The 21941-nt window shown below is 36.6% G+C and overlaps 1 protein-coding gene across 5 annotated transcripts in view; it reads right to left on the bottom strand.

Annotated features, from left to right (window-relative positions):
* Upf2 (UPF2 regulator of nonsense mediated mRNA decay) overlaps positions 1-21941 on the bottom strand; it is a 99053-nt gene that overhangs the window by 38434 nt on the left and 38678 nt on the right. For all 5 annotated transcript variants that reach the window (XM_031359516.1, XM_031359515.1, XM_031359513.1 and 2 more), the window contains exons 9-11: positions 16287-16395; positions 9291-9404; positions 2194-2310 (exon numbers count right to left, since the gene is read on the bottom strand). In XM_031359516.1, coding sequence (XP_031215376.1) covers positions 2194-2310; positions 9291-9404; positions 16287-16395 — 340 coding nt within the window. The remainder of the gene's footprint in view (positions 1-2193; positions 2311-9290; positions 9405-16286; positions 16396-21941) is intronic.

The raw sequence follows: 21941 nt of genomic DNA, 5'->3' as shown, positions 1-21941 counted from the left end.
TGGCTGAAGCTGCCTGAGTTCTGCTGCTTGCTGGAGCTGGAACATATCCCACTTTGTTCTATTAAATTATCACCAGCTATTGATTTTCCAACTCCTTCACTGCCTAAGCTTGGCTGTCCTGGAACTCGCTCTGTATACTGACCTTGAATTTAGAGATCTTCATGGTTCTGTCTCCTACTACCATACCTGGACCTAAGCTTTTCATGGCCACTATTCCTCAAGATCTGGATCAAAAGCCTGTGTCCTCCATTTCTGGACTATAGTTCCATTCCAGATTAAAAATCCAAATGAAAACAATAAGCAGGCAATAACACTTATCATGACATAACTATTTTCTTGTCCAACTGCAAAAGCATAAACAGTTAAGTTTAGCTGCGTGCAATCTTGCCCCAGTCACTACTCCCTGATCTGAATACAAGATTCAGCTCCATTTTACTTCCTGGTGTCTTTTTCTTACTAGAATCACACATTTTGTATTTTCCTTTCTAAGTTTGCTCCTTTTCATCAGAATACTCTTCGTGAGAGTGAACTTCAGTAACCACACAGCAGAATTTATATGAAGCTGTTTTGAGATTTCCTTTGCTAATGCAATTAATCTAAATCTCTTCATTTTAGCCTCAGGCAGACTCTTAAGACAAGCAAAAAGTAGCCACATTTGTCACCAAAATACCACAAGAATGGGCATTAGAACAATACAAAACTTCTTCTCCTCTGAAACTGCTAAAGCAGGCTTCCACAGTTCAAATCACCCTCAGCACCAGTGTCTTCCATATTCCTAGCAGGATGGTCCATTAAGCCCTACTTAAAGAATTCTATTGCTCTCCAAATCCAAAGTCCCCAAATCCATTCTTCCAGACAAAAGCATGGTCAGGCTTATCACACCAATAACTAACTCCTGGTACCAACTTCTATCTTAGGACTTCATTGCTGTAAAGAGACACCATGACCACAACTTTTGTAAGGGACAGCATTTAACTAGGGCTGGCTTACAGGTTTAGAGGTTTAGTCAATTATCATCAAGGTGGGAGCTTGGCAGTGTCTAGGCAGGCATGGCACTGGAGGAGTGGAGAGTTCTATATCTTGTTCTAAATGCGGCTAGGAGGGACTCAAACCCCACCCCTATAAGGACACACTTCCTCCAACAAGGCCACACCTCCTAACAGTGTTACTCCCTGTGCCAAGTATACTCAAACTACCACACTAAATATTCTGTAAGTAACTGGAGAGGGGAATTTCTAATAACATCACTGACACAGTGATAGTGCCGAGGTTCCTAAAGCAGAGCTCGCTAACTCAGTAACTCCTCCTGTACATACTCTATTTACACCAAAGTCTGCAAGCAGGTGCCTAGATAGCATCAATAAATATATCAATGCTTAATAAACTTGGTGGCCATTCCAACATTATAATCAGCTAAACATCTTTTCTAAATTAAAATTTTAATATTATATTTTGTGATTTTTCTCTAATCTTAAGACCTATTCATTTTAAAATTATGTGTATACGGGTTTGCACACATGCACATATGTGTATGGCTATGGAGGTTTGAAGATGTCAGATCTCCTGCAGCTGGAGTTAAGGAGGTTGTGTCACCTACCACTATACCATCTTTTCAGCCCCACTTTATAACTTTTTATTATGAAATTTAATTTTATAATTTTTAAATTATATTTTATGTATACATTAAAAACTGGTAGGGACATAGCAAAAATAAAGATGATCCCTACCTAATAGTACTGAGTAACTATTCGTTTGAATAATTTGTTTTTAGGGGGTCATATCATTCATTCTCTCTTAATAAAAAAATTATTAGTAGTATATGCATGCACATGTGCATGAAAAATGTGTATGTGTGTGCATGTCATAGTACATATGTGTTGGCCAGGGAAGAACTTTATGGAGTTGGTTCTCTTTTTCCACATTTGTGTGACTTTTGGGAATAAGCTCAGGCTGTCAGGCTTGCAAAAGTGAACTAATTGCCAGCTCATTAGTTCTTCTTTGAATTAACTGGCAACAAGGTGAGAAAATCCCTAAGGCTCTCCAGTATGGCAGTTCATTTGTGCAGGATGTTCTAGGTTAGGCAGAAATGCTTGTAGTCAATGACAGAGGAAGACAACCAACGTTGATTGATACTTTTAATCCTTGAAGTAAATCAAGACCCTCAACTTTTTAGCAGTGTCTGCAGGCCCTTACCAAAAGCACACTGGTCCTTAGGTGTGATTCTGGAGATCTGAAAAGAAATCGTCCACAGGTCTCCAGTAAAGTACATGCCATTTCAATATGATGATGAGAAAAGTCTGATAGAAGCATCTGAAATAATAAGAACAATGAAAAATTATAAAGACAAAACATCATTTCTAAAAGAGAAAGAAAACAATATGTGCATCTATGGATAACAACTTACAAGACGAAAAATAAAGTTGATTTAGAAAGTTTTACTGCTAAAAGTCTTGCCCACCATCAAATTTATATATATATTTACTTACAATATATAGAAATTTATAATTTTTGCTCTCAGAAAAGGAAACTGATATCAAAGCCTTTTCTGTATTAATTAGATATTATGTATTTATTTTAACTATGTATGTGTGTGCATATATATGGATGGCTTACTTTAAATGTAAATGGGCTCAACTCATCAATACAAAATAAATATAGACTAGCTTATTATGGTCCCTACTTAATAGCAACAACATCTAACTACTTGTCTATAAAAAACACATTTCACTAACAAAGATACAGAGTAAGCTAAAGGATGGAAACAAATGTATAAACCAAACAAAAGCTGAAAGCAATCGGGCATAGCTATTCTTATATCTCATTGTAATTTCGTTTCTGTTGCTATCATAAAACAATCTGACCACACTGGGCAGTGGTGGGGACACCTTTAATCCCAGCACTTGGGAGGCAAAGGCAGGTAGATTTCTGAGTTCAAGGCCAGTCTGGTCTACAGAGTGAGTTCCAGGACAGCCAGGACTACACAGAGAAACCCTGTCTCAAAAAACCAAAAAAACAAACAAACAAACAAACAAACCAGTCTGACCACATTTGGGGGGACAAAGAGTTTATTTTACTTTTCAGATTATAATCCACTACTGAGGGAAGTCAAGGAAGGAACTCCGGCAGGATCTTGAGGCAGAAGCCATGGAAGAAGGGTATTGCTTGCTAGCTTGCTCATGAGCTCATGTTTACCTAGCTTTCTTTCTTTCTTTCTTTCTTTTTTTTTTTTTTTTTTTTTTTTTTTTTTTTTTTTTTTTTTTTTTTTTTTTTTTTTTTTTTTTTTTTGTTTTTTTTTTGTTTGTTTGTTTTTTGAGACAGGGTTTCTCTGTGCAGCCGTGGCTGTCCTAGAACTCACTCTGTAGACCAGGATGACCTTGAACTCAGAAATCCACCTGCTTCTGCCACCCAAGTGCTGGGAATAAAAGCATGTGCCACCACCGCCTGGCTTAACTAGCTTTCACTGCCTGGCTTAACTAGCTTTCTTATATAGTCCAGGACTGCTTGCCCAGGGTATGGTGTTGTCCAGTGGGCTAGGTTCTGCTGTATCAATTACCAGTCAAGACAATCCCTGACAGACATGCCTGCAGACCAATGTGATGTGGGCAATCCCTTAATTGAGACTTTCTTCTCATGTGACTTTAGATTACTTCAAAATAACAATTAAAATAAAATAGTTTACTTTAAGATAAAGTAGATTTCAGGGCTGGTGAGATGGCTCAGTGGTTAAGAGCACTGACTGCTCTTCCAAAGGTCCTGAGTTCAAATCCCAGCAACCACATGGTGGCTCACAACCACCCATAATGAGATCTGATATCCTCTTCTGGTGTGTCTGAAGACTGTTACAGGGTACTTACATATAGCAATAAATAAATCTTTAAAAAAAAAAAAAAGTAGATTTCAAACCAAAAAAGGGATAAAGTAGGCAACTACAGAATAACAAAGTGAACAACTCACAAAAAAGACAAAACAAGCTGTGAGCTAGGGAGGCAGATAGCTCAGCATGTAAAGAACTTGCAATGAAGTGCAGAATTCAGTTCCCTAGCACCAGTGTAAAAGCTGAGTACTCCAGTGCTCAAGAGACTGAGACAATCAATTCCCCAGGAAACCTGGCTAGCTAGAAAAGCTAGTTTCAAGTGAGAGATCCTGTCTCAACTTACAAAGTGGAAATAAATAGAGGAAGACACCTGGTATCAACCGTGACACACACACACACACACACACATACACATACACACACACACACACACACACACACACACACACACGGCCACATGCAAATGTACATGTAACAACAACAACAACAACAAAAACTGGAGCTAAAGAGATGGCTTAGCAGTTAAGAGCACCAGTTGTTCTTGCAGAGGACAGATCTGAGTTTGACTCCCAACATCCATCCATATAGTGACTCATAGAAGACCAGGGTGACACAGACCTACTCTGACCTCCACAGGGACCAGGCACACACATGGTGGAGACATATATAGAGGCAAAACATTCATACAATAAAAATAAACAAATAAAAGTATGGAAAAAAAAGATTCAACAATAGTGGATAGATAAACACTGAATGTTGGGAGTTCCCAATCTCATAACACAATGAGACCATAACACATTCTACCATTCTACTAATGGGTAGAAAAGATGACCTAGTTCCTAGTGGGTGATTTCAAACTCTACTCCTATCTTTAGGTAAGTCAGGCAAACTAATATCAAAAAGGATGTTTAAAAAGTTAAAAAAAAAAAAAACAACCAAACAAAAGGCAAAAACAAAAAAAAACCAACCAACCAAACAAAAAACCCAGACAAAAACTACACAGAGAAACCCTGTCTTGAAAAACCAAAAAAATAGCCAAAGAGTTAAACTATCTCTAAAACAGATGGCAATCTAAAGCCATAAAGAATAGAAGTAATTTCTATATCTTATCAGAACATAATGAAATACTATTAGACATCAAGTACACATACAGGTTTTTTTTGTTTTTGTTTTGGGTTTTTTGTTTTTTGTTTTTTTGACACAGGGTTTCTCTATGTAGTCCCGACTGTCCTGGAGCTCACTATGTAGAACAAGCTTTGAACTCAGAAAGATCTTCCTCTCTCAGCCTCTGCCTTCCAGGTACTGGAATTAATGACATGCACTAAGTCCAGTCTAAGTTATACACTCTTAAATGGTCAGGGGGCTACTGAAGAAATCAGGGAGGAAATGTCAATTCCTAAAATCAATTGACAATGGAAGTCAAACTTAGCAGAACCTTTGGGATAGAGCTATGGCAGCTCTAAGAAGAAAGTTTACAGTATGAGTGCTTACAAATAAAAAGTCAGGGCTCTCAGAACTGGAGATGGCACAGTACTCAAAGCATCCCTGATCCTACTGGGAACTTGGGAGTGCAGGTCCCAGCACCCACACTGGGTGGCTCACAACAAGCTCTAAACTCTACATTCAAGGATTCTAATGCCCTCTTCTAATCTCTGCAGGCACCTACATACAGGTGTTAAGGACATATGGGGCAAACATGTATGTGTACACACACACACACAAACACATACAAACACACATACAAATCTTTTTTTAAAAGTCAGAGATTTCAAATAATCTAATGATACACCTCAGGGTATAAGAAACAATTCAGGGCTGGAGAGATGGCTCAGCAGTTAAGAGCACTGACTGCTCTACTGAAGGTCCTAAGTTCAATTCCCAGCAACCACATGGTGGCTCACAACCATCCGTAATGAGATCTGATGCCCTCTTCTGGTGTGCTTGAAGACAGCTACAGTGTGCTTAGATATAATAAATAAATAAATAAATAAATAAATAAATAATCTTTAAAAAAAAAAAGAAAGAAAGAAAAAATTCAAACAAGACAAACCCCAAAAGTATAAATAGCAAGAAATAAAGATCAGGGAAAAAGTTAATGAAATGAATGCTAAAAGAACACTGTATAGACTCAATAAAATAAAGTTGGTTTTTTAAAAATTAAGATTAACCAACAAACCAGAAGACATCTAAAGAAAAGAATGAGAAAGAAGATTAATAATCTTAGAAATGAAACAGGAAGGGTTAGAGTAATGGCTCAGGCGTTAAGAGTACTTGTTGATCTTTCAGAGGATGGCTCATCTATAACTCCAGTTCCAGGAGATTTGCTACAGCATTTTCTCTGTCCAATCACATTAGGGCAGTGACAGACAGGCCTGTGATTGGACAGGAATAGAGAGGGAAAGCCAGAGTTGGAGAAGGGTCAAGAGCAGGAGGAGAGAGGACGTCATGATGGAGACAGACGATGAGGGCGAGTCTGACCCCACAGAGTTATGCAACCAAGCAAAGGTTTTTACAAAATAGATTAATTGGTATAGAATACTGTCTTTATTATTTGGTTCAGAAATTATTGTATTGGCATCTTATAAATTATGATTTCATTATTATATAAATCTGATTGAATATTAAGGCATTAAGAGTCATGTTTTACTTACCAGGTCTTAGGCACTATTTAGATAGATGATTGTGAGGACGTATAAAAAGTTGCATGTGAGTGAGATGTTTTTAATAGCTGGGAGAAAATAATAAGAGCCCGCCGGGACATGGTCTGGCAGGAAAGCGAGTTTACAGGATGGATTCATTTTTTTTTAAATTCCCACAACAGAGATTTGACACTGACCTCTGTGGGCACCAGGGGATACACATACATGCAGGCAAAACTTTTATATATGTAAAGTAAAATAAATAATTAAAATTAAAAAATAAATGAAAAGAGATTCCAGTAAAAAACAAAATATCATTAAGGACTACTTTGAAATTCACGTTCCAAAAGAACCTAGAAAATATACAAGAAACAAATTCCTAGATATATATCACATGCCAGAATAAAAATCTAGGACATAAACAACTTAAACAGAGCCTTAGCCAAGCAAGAAGACTCAAATAGTAGTGGTCCCTTAACAAAGAAGCCCAGGACAGGATAGCTTCATTGCTAAATTTTACCTGGTGTTTAAAGAAGAACTAATACCAATGCTCATGGAACTACTTCATAAACAGAAGGATACAACCATACTCATTCTATAAAGCCAGTCTCATCTTGATACTAAAACTAGAAAAAGACACAACAAAAACATGCATAGACCGATTTTCTTGATGAACATAGATATAAAAATTCTCAGCAAAACTGCAAATCAGACCAACAAGTTGGCTCTGTGTTTGGTAAATGTATTTGCTGAGAAAGAAATTATAGGGTAAAAGACCCATTCACAAAAGCTTAACAACAACAGCAATAACAACAACAAAACAACAATCTGGGGTTGGGAGGTAATCCAACAAAGTGAACAACCTCTACAATTAAAATCTGAAAGAACTGAAGACAACATTGGGAGATGGAGAAGAGCTCTCATACTCACAGACTGGCTGAATCTTTCCTGGGAATGCTATTGTATTATGAGGAGCTGGAAGAACACTTGGTCTTCATGTGGGACTGACAGTGGGAGGAGTAAGGGCGATCTGCCCCCGACTCTGCCACCTGCCTTTGGGCCCCTTTCCCTAATGGGGCTGCCATGTCTAGCTTCAACAGGAGATGTGCTGAGAGGTCCTGAGTTCAACGCCCAGCAACCACATGGTAGCTCACAACCATCTATAATAGGATCTGATGCCCTCTTCTGGCGTGTCTGAACACAGCAACAGTGTACTCAGATACATTAAATAAGTATATTTTTTATAAAAGCAAAAAGCTTGGGGAATGGAGAGATGGCTCAGTGGTTAAGAGCACTGACTGCTTTCCCAGAGGTCCTGAGTTCAGTTCCTAGCAACCACATGGTGGCTCACAACCATCTATAATGGGATCTGATGCCCTCTTCTTGTGCTTCTGAAGACAGCTACAGTGTATTCACACATATAAATAAATCTTTTTTTACAAAAAAAAAAAAAAAAAAAAAAAAAAAAAAGCAAAAAGTCAACCTTCAGATCTGAAGTATTTGTTGAAAATGACAGAAAACAAATATACAAATACAAGACCCCAAAATGTTATGAAAGCTGGGCTTAGTGGCACATGCCCTGTTATCTTAGTACCTAAGGCAAGAATATAGTAGGCTTGAAAGACTCAAAAAAAAAAAAAGTTATGACAAAAATCTGTACACATTAATCTATGCATATACTGATGATGATCTTCTTAAAACAAATCTTAGAAACAGAATTCTATGCCAGGAAACATGATATTTCCTACATAGACTTGTATAATTTAAAATAACTCTTCCAAGACTTCCTAGGAAAGCTTAGGAGGCTTAATGCTATGAATATTTACAGTGACTATTAGTTTTATTAAACTATACATGCAATTTCAATGGAAAAATTATTTTAGGGAAAAAAAGAATTTTAGAAAAAGAACGATTATTTAACATGCATGTTTATCACTTCTGCTCTAACTTTACCACATAAAATTAATGTTATACCAAAAAAAAAGTTAATGTTACTATTTGATTTCTAATTTAGTTTCATTGCGGACAGAGAACACAATGTGCAGTATTTCTGTAACCAATCCATAAACATCTCCAGAGATTATTTTGGTATTAAACATAATGTTAATTATATAAAGGTTTGGTAAACTGTTCATCAAACTCTAATAATCCATACTGCTGCTGCCTGTTCATTACTGTAATATTTCTTTATATACTTTTAAGCTTGTCAGATACATAATATTTTCTGGTTAAGATGGCTTTTCCATAAAGGAGAGCAATTCTGCCAACATGCTTTCTGCTTCACAGATTTTGAAAACAGTTTGATGAAACCAGTTTTTGTGACTAGTATTTATACAAATGTATTTTCTCTTGTCTTTTTTTTTAAAGATTTATTTATTTATTATTATATGTAAGTACACTATAGCTGTCTTCAGACACACCAGAAGAGGGCATCAGATCTCATTACAGATGGTTGTGAGCCTCCATGTGGTTGCTGAGATTTGAACTCAGGACCTTCAGAAGAGCAGTCAGTGCTCTTACCCATTGAGTCATCTCTCCAGCCCCTTCTCTGTCTTTTTACTTTAACCTATTTTGACTGTATCTCTAAGAACAAAAAATTAATTAACCAAATATTGTGCTTATATGGCTTTTACTTGATATATTTTGTACCTTTATTTAATTACTTACATTCCTGTATTTGTATTCTATCTTACCATTTGTTTTCTATTTTGCTAATATATCTAATAGTATTCCTTTTTACAAATTAACTTTGATTTAAATTAATCAAATATTTAATCATTTCTACAACTTATAAATAAAACTTAAAATTTCTCTATTAAGAACAATGCAACAATTACCTTTAAACAATGCAGTGTATCATTTTTGGTGAACATCTTAAACTTGGTTAGTTCTCCAATAAAACGGACAGTTTTATTTTTTGTTTCAATGTTGATCTGGTCCTTTTTTCGAACCTATAAATTAAAAGACATTGCTTAGATAATTAACACTTTGAAAACTTGTAATAAGAACTACTTTAATGTTTTAATTCACTTAAAATATTTCAAATAAATTGAGTAAGATTTCTTGTCTTCAAATTATTTTAAGGAAAAATTTGCTCATGTTGTCCACACTAGTTCTAGGAAGTGCTCTGCAAAACTGCTCCATGACCAAGTCATTTGGGGAATCAAAACATTTTTGTCAGGCTTGAATAAGTTCTCAAAGTAACCTGTTTAATTTAAATCAATATTTCTCAAATTTATTTAGTAATCTAAATCAGATTAGTATTTTAAGAACACACTTTAGGAAATGCTGCTTTAAAAAATATAAATGCTAAAAGCTCATTTTAAGTGAAAAATATTTTCAGGTGTTGTTCTATATTATCAACTGTATTACATATTTAGTAGAATTTACTATAATGAAGCATGCAATAAATTCATTTTTGTTTTTAGTATCAGAAATGATCATGTGTCAAAGTTCAAATCTTTAGCAAGTTTAAGTTCTATATTGATGTATATATTTAAAAAATTCAAATATAGTAAAATTCCATTAAAAGCATAACAATATAATACAGATACACTGAGATAAGTGTAATTAGATTTAACTGTAGGATTACAGTTTCATAAGAAATGTGTTTTACAGTCTAGAAATCTATTATGTAAACAATGATCATGAGATGGTAGCATCTCCAATTAAATTCAGTGTTCTTTCTAGAATATTACCTACTTAATTTTGCCCATATTATAACATTCAGGAAAAGAAGTGATAGATGTTACTCTTCTAGTGTAGTAGGGGGAAGGGGAAGGGAAAGAGAGAGAGGGAGTAAGATCCAAGAAGTATCAAATGACTTGACTATGGTGAATACCAAGATTCACATTTCCCAACTATTAACTGAAATTTACTTCCATAATATGATAGAATTTCAAGTTTTAAAAAAAGTCTAATCTCATGAGAAGCCATATAGTTCATGAGCATTATTTTACTGAACCAGACAGCTAAGCACTCAATGTAATCTGTTGTCTTTCAGGCCTCTATTTTATATAGCAAACAGAGTAGGTATTTTAGTTTTTTTGTTTGATTGTTTGACTGGTGACTGAGGAAGGGTCTTACAATGCAGCCCTGGCTGACCTGAAGCTTCCTATAAAGACCAGGTAGCTTTAAACTTGCACCAATCCTCCAGTCTCTACCTCCCTGCATGGGAGGATTCTAAGTGTGTGACACCACGCCCAGACTCTTTAGAGATGATTTTAACATAAAACATGCTTATTAAGACCACAGAGCAAACTAGGGGGTCATTATTACTAAATCTAACATTAAGTATCAATAAAAGTATATTAAGCAAGCACAAAATCACAAACATACTAGAAAACTTTACTCACATTATTTACAGATAAACAATCTCTTTGTGATTGGAGACAAAGAAATTACAGACAGAGCAGAACAAGGACATGTTCTATCTCTGAGTTCCCATCAGGTCCTACTAGCTGCTTTGAAATTTGTTACCTACTATAGTTAACTTACTGTACTGTGGGACATCAAGAGTTATTCTTGTCACCCAACTGCACTCCATATACCTTTTAGATATTCTCTTCGCACTTCTCCCCACCCTCACCCTTCCCAGTCTCCTAATCACTTTTTAAAAAAATATTTATTTTTATTTTATGTGTATGTACAAGGGCCTGCAAGTATGTATGTGTGCCTGGCCACACATGTGTGAAGGCCAGAAAAGCACGTGGGGTCCCTTGGAACTGGAATTACAGATGTGGGTGTTGGGAACTAAACTCAGGACCTCTGCAAGAGCCAGTACTCTTTTTTTTTTTTTGGTTTTTTCGAGACAGGGTTTCTCTCTGTAACCCCGGCTGTCCTGGTACTCACTATGTAGACCAGGCTGGCCTCGAACTCGGAAATCCGCCTGCCTCCGCCTCCCAAGTGCTAGGATTAAAGGCGTGCGCCACCACCGCCCGGCTTGAGCCAGTACTCTTAACCAAAGAGCCATCTCTCCAGCCCTAGTAATCACTATTTTATTTCCCATTTTTATGAGATCTATTTTTTTCTACTTTTTCTTCCTTCAAAACTATGAGACTTTTAAAATGAAGACCTTTTATTTCCATTCCTGATGTTCAGAAGAGAAGCTGAAAACATTTTAAAAGACTGTAAATGGGGGAGAGGACTCCGCTAAGTTATACTAACTCCTCACTCAGTATTTTTCACTATCATTTCTTCAAAACTTATACTCAGAGACTATCAAGCAACTTATGCAAAACTATACTCGATCTTAGTCAAGTAATACTTTTGTAAAACTTAATATGGATCAACAAAATGCATTTTTAAGTGATTACTATTGTTAAGATTTTACGTAATTACCAATTATCCTTAACTAAAACACTGCTTCCAATTCAATATTTAAAGCTAGACAAAACTAAATTACTTAGTGTGCATCATCAAATGATCTCTTCTGATATGTTCTTTTTTGGTTTTTCAAGACAGGGTTTTCTCTGTGTAGCCTTGGCTGTCCTGGAACTCACTCTGTAGACCAGGCTGGCCTCGAACTCAGAAATCCGCCTGCTTCTGCCTCCCAAGTGCTGGGAATAAAGGTGTGCGCCACCACTGCCTGGCCTCTTTACAATGATCTTATGCCCATCATTTACTGCTCCCCTTTAAAAACTGTCTGCCCTTCTAGAAGGGCTAATAGGTACTTTTCCAAAATGATACATTTCCCTCTACAATTTGTCCTTTTGACTTTACATTAACTTTATCCACTAAATAATTCAACACACTTCTACAAATCTATTTTATGCTAACCTTGAGATCTGTTCTGAGTCTATAAAGAATATGATTTAATGTACATATATATGTATTCCCTCATCTGATAGAATACTGGTCTCAGAAGAAGGTGTCCTGTCCACCTACTGAGACAGGGAGTGAGGGTGAGGAGAAATTTGAACCCTTTACTCACACATTTTGCCTCAAAGTTTTCATTTACTTTTTATGTTCTGTGTTGTATAAAAAATGCTATAATTGCAAATGTAAGTTTAAAATCACATACACACAATAAAACACAGACATAAATATATTTGTATTCCATTTATTTTGACCATTTTAGTTTGACTTTGAATGTTTCTAGAAACTTATGTGTTGAATATTTTGGGGAGCAGGCCCTAAGTGGGAGAAGTGGATCATTGGTTGTTTATATCTGGTCCCTGCTCTCTTCTTCATTTTTGATTTCCCATCCATTATGACATAGAAAAGCCTCTACTACATCTTCCAGCCACCATGATGTTCTCCCTAAACATGGAGTCAAGCAATCATGACTGAACTCTCCAAAACAAGAAACAAAATATATCCTTCATCTCTTAAGTTGTTTATGTGAGGTATTTTGGTCAATTATGAAAAGCTAATATACTGATAAAGAATTTTAATTTAAAAAGTGTGGAAATCCATTTTTTAGAATCTCTGTCAAGATCATTTACTTAAAAGCTGCCCTCTGCATTAAAGAAGCAGACTCTGAGGTCCTTTGGAGGTCAAAGAATACTACAAACAAAAATATTCCTCATAGTTGCACTATCTAAAGACAAAATTTTATGAAAAATTATTTTTGGTGACTCTATATCACTTTGGCGCCATGATTATTAAACCCCCCCTTTAAAAAAAAACCTATTGTTGGGCTTTGGGATAATCAGTTTTTCCTAGGACAATTCATGATGTAAACAAAGTTTTTTAAAATTGTTTCTCAGAGCTGTTTATTGTATGAATGTCTCTAACGATCTAGAAACATATTGCCAAAGTGTTTATCTAAATTCTTACCTGATTGAAGTATATAAGAATGTTGATTTCTCACTTCTATTAGCTTTATTGATCTGTCAAATTAGCAAATCCATGTTTAACTAGAATTTCTTTGACTACATATAGTTTTATCAGCTTTACTTCTCAGCTGAGATTCTTAAGGGGGCAAATGTGATCATATTGTGGCAATATATTGGACCTAGATAGAAGACAGAGACAGGGAAACCTGGTTAAAGAGCTATTGTCATACTGTGGACTATGAAGACAGTGGCAGCAGGCATGGTGGAAGTGGCTAGAACGAGTGCTTCAGAATGCTGTGACAGGAAGAGCTGGGAACTTTACAGAGTAAATGAGGGGACTAGTACAGCTGAGCAGAAACATACTGAATTATTATTATATACTGAATTATTATTACAGAGTGAATGAGGGAACTGGGACAGCTGAGCAGAAACATACTGAATTATAAGAGAAATACAGAAGTACATTCAACGAAGTAAAATAAAAGGATGTTTTTAGAAGAAAATACTAAGTCTGTTTGGTAGAGACAATTGGTTTCTAAAAGGACAAGAAAACTATTATGCACTGAAGAGGCAAAATGGCACACACATTTGGTGATTTAACATTTTTGGGAAAACAGGCATCAGTTGAGGCCATATAACTGTGTTCCCACTCGAGAATCAGGACTAAGTAAGAGTGGTAGTACACATCTGGAATCCTAGCATGTGAAAGTGGAACACAGAGGGTCAATTCACAGCCAGCCTTTAACTACAAGTATGATTTTGAAGCTGGTCTGAACTACATGAATCCTGTCTTGAACAAACAAAAAAGGTAGGGCAAAAGACTAATTTAAAAAAAAAAAGATTAAAGATAATAAACAGGTAGTATACAGGGAAGAAGTATTCTAGTAATATTTAGGTTAGGTACTGTACCGTACCTGTATTATGTCATTTAATTCTAAGGACAAATACTGCCTCAAAGAGCAAAATTATTCTCCTTAAATAGACCTTTCAGCACCTGAGTAACTAAGTCCAAGTCACAATGTTAACATGATAGAGCCAGCATGACGTCTTCTAAAAAAGTCAGCAGAATCCAGTGGTTTACAATCTACAAGAACATCAACTGATGAGTAATCATGACAATTTAGTGGTCTCTATCAAGGGTATTGTGAAGATTGTAGGAAAAAAATTATATCCTAAAAAATTCCAATAAAAAGGAAAAAAACAAATAAACAAAAAAACAATAGGTTATGGTAACACATGCCTATAATCCAACTGCAAGGTCTTCCCTCTAAATTCAAGGTCATCTCCACTATACATGAACTGGAGGGTAGCCTGGGATACATGAGTCCCTGTCTCAAAATAAGGAAATGAAAGACGGGTGTTGTAGGGTGTACTGTGTCAACCAGATAGACTGTGGGTTTTGTAGCTGCTACTTTGTTTTCATTTGATATAGGTGTACATTAAACACAGGTAAAACCTAACATAAATAACTTAGGAAAGAAGGTTTGCAGAATAAGTTAGGAGAGATCCTGAGAGAGATGATGAAATAATCAATTACCTCAACTAACTATTGTGAGAACAGTGGGCTCCAAAGATTGCAGCGGTATAAACTATGCCAATCCTTTCAAGTTCCACTTCAATTTGCAGGATAAGAGAGGTATACATGCATAGAACGCTGTTAATTTTTAAGTTTTTCACCAAATCATACTTAGTCCAATAGTTTGTGTTTTGCTTAATTTGGAGTTTGGTTGGGAAAGGAATCATACATTGATATAGCACTTTGATAGTGCTCATTGGTGTAACAGCTCCTCATTGGTACAAGAGATCAAGTACATAGCTAAGAATATGACTTCTGCTTTATCTATTCCTGAAGTAGCAGCATTTATCAAAGTGTGTTCTTTATGGGGTATATACTCATACTCCTCTAGGACAGTCACAGAGCACAATTACCCTCACGGAGTTTTGTGAAGTTTTATAACAAAACAAAACTGTTAAGCTTTATTGAGCTCAGTGTCTCCCAAGTTCTGTAATTATAGAAAGCTTACCTGGCTCACTACTGCCTAGGAAAATCTAACACACACTTAAGCAAACACAGCCCAGGAAAATCTCAATCACAAACATAGTGACAAACATTTATTACAAGAAGTAATTAGAGATCATTCTGTCCCTCATGATTTTCTTGGTCTAAGTTCAAAGCACTCACTCTACAATAAGTCTACAATCATACAAATATACAAGTGTAATTTATTATTTTCCACTTGCTTTTTATTTGTGTCTTATTTTTGAGCTATATTGTGAGTTTATCTGCTCTTGCTGGCTGCTCAGCAATTCTGCTGACTTGTCCAGGTGAGTACACCAGTGTTCATTGAACACAGCAAACAACAGCTTTACTGGCATTCCAAACAACTCAACTCTAAAGTTTTGTAAACAGAACTTCAAGCTGTTCAAAGGCTATCAATGTCCACTATCAGACTCTAGCAGTGTCACTGTCACCTACCACCAACCTTACTTCCGTAAGGTAGGAGAACTGCTAATATAGTGCAGTTGTGACTGGAAAGAAAGGGGAGCTCCCTGGTAAAAGCTGGTATTTACAGCATGCTCTTTAAAGACTTTAACACTATGCAAGATAAAAATCCCTAAGGCAATTACCAACACAGGCAACAACACAATTTACGAAAGTTGTTATACTTCCCAGTTTTGTTACTGGACACCTAAAGGGGCACTTATGGGGCAGCATACCCAGCTGTCTTCCAGACTTTCTTCTGGGATCAATAATAAAGCCTGTGTCTTACTTAACCTTGGAGAATGGTCTTTAATTTACAACAAGAAAAGTACAATACCTACAGTGGGAGAACAAGACAGAAACAGTAGCTCCCCTCCCAGCTGGAGCAACACTATCAACTCTAAGCTTTGTTAAGCATACTTACACTTTAAAATTTTCAAATTTCATAAATTCTCAACTGTTATGTCACTATCAATTTCAAAGTATGCTTATCAACAACATTATGTTCAAAGATTCCTCACTCAACCTATTAGAACATATAATTATTACAAAATAAATGCTTAAATACATACATGAAATCTGAAATCCCCCCTCAGCATGGAACAAAGATCCTCTGCTACATCAGACATGCAGGGGTGCAATGTAGCAACCAATCTTGCATAAAATGGTAGCAAATCCAACCTGCAAAAGTTATATGTAATATGTGTAAAAAGAAAGACATACCACAAATAATTCATTTTAAAACTTAAACTTTCTCAGATTTACTCACATAGTAAGTAATTTCTTAAAAAACTAATCGCATTCAACTATGCCAAATTTATTGTCATTATGAAGTTTCTAAAAGTTCAGTAAGCCTTGTAAAAAGTGGATTAATAACCTGGCGTTTTCTAGTCTGTATTTCAACTAAGTGTGTAATTTTGATGTATGAAATACTATGTGAAGAAAGTAACATAGTAGGGCTAGTCCTAATCCTAATATACATACACATGTATTATTCAACTTGTTAATAATAACCTCTCTATGAGATGGCTACTATAGTCACCATGTCAGAAATAACAAGACAGATACAAGATTGTGGTAGCTATCTACTCATATTTAAATAAATTTTAAAAATCGTATTTTTTAAAAGATTTGAAAGTGTTTTGAAAATAAACATTTATCATCAAACTTTAGATACATACTTAAAATATTTTAAAGGTTTATCTGTAGGAAGTTAAGCATACAAAATAGACATGATGTGTGTTATATCACTCCTTCATAAAATTACAATACTAAGGTATTTCCTTAAGATTTCCTGGGTGTTGCTCCTGGAGGACTGGGCAGATGGCTCTATGGTTAGGAGTGCTTGCTGTTTTTGCAAAGGACCCATGTCTGGTTCCCAACACCCACACACACCTGTAACTCCAGTTCCAAAGGATTTAATTCCTCTCTAACTTCCAATGGCCCATGTATACAAGCAGTACACACACAGACACACACACAGACACACACACACACACACACACACACACACACACACACACATTTTGTATGTCAGATACTTAACTTTCAACAGAGAAAGCTTTAAAATATATTCAAGCATCTCTATCTGAAACAAATATATACTTTTATTAAAAAAAACTGGAACAAATGAACTCTTAATTTTCTTACATTAACCAGATATTTATACTAACCTACATATTATAAATTCTCTCTAAAATACTAGGTTCTTTGTTTTCCATACTTGAAATCTAGGTCCTTTGTTTTCTACCACACTCATTTTAACAGCACATGGTCTTTTCAATTAATAATCAATTGTCAGGGGTGCCAGAGAGATGGTTCAGTGCTTAAATTTTGTTTCATGTAGCAGCGAACTGCTCCATTTCCTCAGAGTACGCTACTCCTATAAAATGCATAGCTCATATTAAATTTTACCCTGCTGTATCTTTAGTTCTGTGTCCATTCATTGCTTCACAAAGTAAACTTCCTTACACTGTGAATAAGACAGTAAACACAACAACTCTAGCTCACTGCCAGTCGAGGCTCTCGGAATTGTACATTATACTGGTAAATGTCATGTGCTGTTTAAGCTCATTGAAAGCAGACTCATATCCCAGAGTCAAGCAGATTTACTTCAAGTATCCTCCAAGACTCTCTGTCCTGAGGCAGGGTGCCCTTCTTGGCTCTATAATGAGGAGGAGAAATATAGCAGGCAGGCATGGCACTTAAAACATTATGCCCTGAGAACAGTTAGAAGAAGGATTATTCCCAGTTGATATTACTATTACTTATCCCGTATTATTTAAAACACCTGCAGTGTGCAGCAGCAGTAGTGGCACAGGCCTTTAATCGAAGCACATAGGAGGCAGAGTTAGCTAGATCTTGGAAACTTGGGAGGCAGCAGATCTCTGCGTATACACAGCAAGACCTCAGTCTCAAAACAAAACAAAACTGTAGTGGAAACAAACATTGCAAATTGAACAATGGGAAATTTATCCAGGAAGAATAATTTAATCTGAAACTCCCGCTGACTGCCAGTTTCCCTGGTCCATTTTGTGTGTGTTTCTAACTGTCCAGTTTGATGGCATTATCTGTTGCTATTTGTTCTTTATCTTAGAAGCCCTACCTAAGGGGATGCTCTGCTCTGCCTGACCTGTGATCAGGAGCTGACTGCCTCCTCTGGGCTTCTCAAGTAATTCTGCTGGCTGTTTGTAAGCCCAGTATGATGATGTTTTCTTGGCTCTTCTCAATGAGGCTACTCTACTTGTCTCAGCCTGATCTGATGACATGTGCTATTTATCTGCTGTTTCTATAAATCTAACATTTGCTAGTTGTTTTATTTTTGTTTAATAAACTCATTCATTTAAAACAGAAAGCATGGCTATCATAAATCACTCTTGGACAATACAAAACACTTTAGAATGCTTTCTTTTCACCCTTCCTAAGAATATATACAAGTCTAAGTGAGCTAAACTGCGAAAAGTAGATAGCATCAACCATTTTGAAGTTATTAAAATAGAAAATGAGGTATTTTCATCAATTTCCAGAGCACATTTCTCCTTTCCCCCTTTCTCCCTCCTTCCTTTCTCTCCCCTCCTCCATCCCTCCTTCTTCCATGCCAGGGATTTGAATCTAGGACCCCATTCATACTAGGCAAATAGCCTGCTCTCGCCTTGCTTCTTGGGACAACATCTTACTAAGTGGCTAAGACTGTTCAAACTCTCCCAGGGAGACCCTGAACTTGAGAGTGTTCTGATTCATTAAACTCTGGAACAGCTGGGATTATACAGCTCTAATGCCAGTAGGCTTAGCAAAGAGTAAACTTCTGCATCACAATACAGTGCAAAAAAAAAAAATCTATTCAATTTTCTGAAAAACAAATGAGAAATAACTTAAGATCCTTCTTCTCAAGGCTGAATTCTAAATATTCTGATAGTGATAATTACTTATTAACCAACAGTAAATAGTGAACAATGGAAAAACAATTCTCCTAAAACAATAAAACCTCAGCCATACTTGACTTACATACGTCACTTCCAGTTAATGGTTAGCGTTCAGTCAGTAAGCTCAAGAAATACAAAGACCAAGAGCTCACATGTGTTTGCTCCTGAGGAGAAAGTCTTCCTGTATTTTAATGCACTAGTGAGTTAGCTTTCTAAAACAAATGCTTCCTCCTGCCCCCTTTTTTGAAGGCAGAGCCCTTCTGTATAGCTGGCCATAAACTTGCTAACTCTGTAGGTGGGATTAAATTAAACCCACAAACCTCCTTCTTCAGTCTATCTCTTTTTTTAATCTAAAAAATTTGAAAAAAAATTTTTTACTGTTGAAAGCTATTTGGAGGAGCTCTGAGTTGCAGAGAATTTTCTTAGCATGTGTAAGACCCCAGATTTGATTCTCGGCACTGCAAAACAATAACAATTTCACCACAGAAAACATTACAACAGGGGCAAGAAGGCCTAGTGGGAAACAGCATTTTCCACCAAGTCTGACAACTCAAGTCTGATCCCTGGAACCCAGTGGGTGGAAGGAGGAACAATTCTCACAAACTGTCCTATACCTTTACATGGCCTACCCGGGCTACACATAAACACACACACACACACACACACACACACAGTGTACACTCACAATTAGAAAATAATACTAAAGTAAAATATGATTCCAAAACGACAAAATATACTAAAGGGTCATTTTCTCTGGAAACCACAAACAAATCACTTGGTCACTTTCTTTCTATACTGCCGACATTCTAAATAAAACAGCGCCACCACGTGGTATAGTTTATTAATAGACGTAAAGGGGGAAGCAAAACAAAAACAGAAACAAATCTGATTCTTTCTGTTTTAAATTTAGTGAGGAAAGAAACTCAATTTCAAAGTCTCATAAAAAATATCAAAAACCGGCTGGGTCTTTAATCCTAACACTCATAGGCAGAGGTAGGTGAACCTCTGTGGGTTGAAGTTTAGTCTGGTCTACATGGTGAGTTCCAGGACAGCCAAAGTTATGAAAAGACCCTGTATGGGACAAACCAAATATAACTCATGTGAAGAGAGTTGTGTTTACATCACCCTAAGGAAATCCTGCAAATTTACCTCTCAACATCTGGCTAACTCAATGTGGATTCAAAGGCACTAAAAGAACACACATGACAGCAGTAATTAAAATAAGGAAAGAGATTTTTACAGTACTTTTTTCTCCTGCTCCTCACTTTAAACTCAAAATCTAGCTTAGGTAAATGATCTTTGGGATGATGAAATGCTGCATAACTTGATCTGGATGGCAAACACATATGCATATTTAAAGATTAAATACCTCGTGTAAAAATTTCTATTTTTCTCTCTGTTGTATGGCTATTACAAATACAACAACACTCCATATTTGCAAATTTGCAAATTTTTACAGAAAGGACTCAAGTGCTGGTTCCTGCTAGAAAATGGGTGAACCTTGAGAACATTATGCTACAGGCAAGAAGTCAGGTATAAAAGGTCAAGTATTATGTGATTCTACTTAAAAAGAATTGTCCAGCACAGACATTTTTTGTTAGTTTTTGATATTTGTCGGCCATATCTTTACATTTTTTAATGATTTATTTTTATTTCACAAGCACTGATGTTTTACCTGTATAATATCTGTTATAAGGTTGTCAGATCCTTGGAACTGGAGGTACAGACAGTTGTAAGCTGCCATGTGGGTGCTGGGAATTTAATCTGGGTCCTCCAGAAGAGCAGACAATGTCCTTAACTGCTAAGCCATCTCTCCAGCCCCGAAAGTTCTTATTTAAAAGGGAAAAGAAGGGTCTGGGCCAGCCCTGAGCAGACCTTGGAGGCAAGCTCTGCAGCCAGTCCCACAACACCCAGAGGAAGCTCCACTCCCAGGTGCTCTAACACGCCCAGGATCACAGGTGAGGAAGACACAATATCTGTCCCCAAACCAGGAATAACTGGGACCAGCGGGACCAGTCACACAACTCCGCCAGCCCAGTGGCTCAGGTTCCTTCCGGTCTCTCTGGACTAGCCAGTGCCCTGAGCAGACATTGGGCACAAACTCTGCAGTCATTCCCAAAACATCCAGAGGAAGCTCCACTCTCAGGTGCTCTAATAAGCTCAGGGTCACAGATCCCAGAATCACAGGGACAGCTTGACTCTGACGAGTTCTGACACAACCAGAATCACAGGAAGGACAGACTCCAGTCAGATTTAGCAAGGGCATGTAGCACTAGAAATAACCAGATGATATCGGGCAAGTGTAAAAATATAAGCAACACAAACCAAGGTTACTTGACATCATCAGAACCCAATACTCCCACCATAGCAAGTCCTGGACACACCATCACACAGGAAAAGCAAGATTCAGATATAAAATCACTTCTCATGATGATGATACAGGACTATAAGAAAAACATAAATAGCACCCTCAAAGAAATACAGGAGAACACAGGTAAACAGCTAGAAGCCCTACAAGAGGAAAACAAAAATCTCTTAAAGAACTACAGAAAACACAATCAAACAGGTAAAGGAAATGAGCAAAACCATCCAGAATCTAAAAATGGAAATAGAAACAATAAAGAAATCAGAAAGAGAGACAACTCTGGAGATAGAAAACCTAGGAAAAAAAAAATCAGAGATAGAAGAGAGAATCTCAGGGGCAGAAGACACCATAGAAAACACTGACACAACAGTCAAAGATAATGCCAAAAGCAAAAAGCTCCTAACCCAGGATATCCAGGAAATCCAGGACACAATGAGAAG

Source organism: Mastomys coucha, unplaced genomic scaffold, assembly GCF_008632895.1.
Source record: "Mastomys coucha isolate ucsf_1 unplaced genomic scaffold, UCSF_Mcou_1 pScaffold7, whole genome shotgun sequence".
Taxonomy (NCBI): Eukaryota; Metazoa; Chordata; class Mammalia; order Rodentia; family Muridae; genus Mastomys; species Mastomys coucha.
Note: the sequence above shows the minus strand (reverse complement) of the source record. Positions and strands in the feature narration are given on the sequence as shown.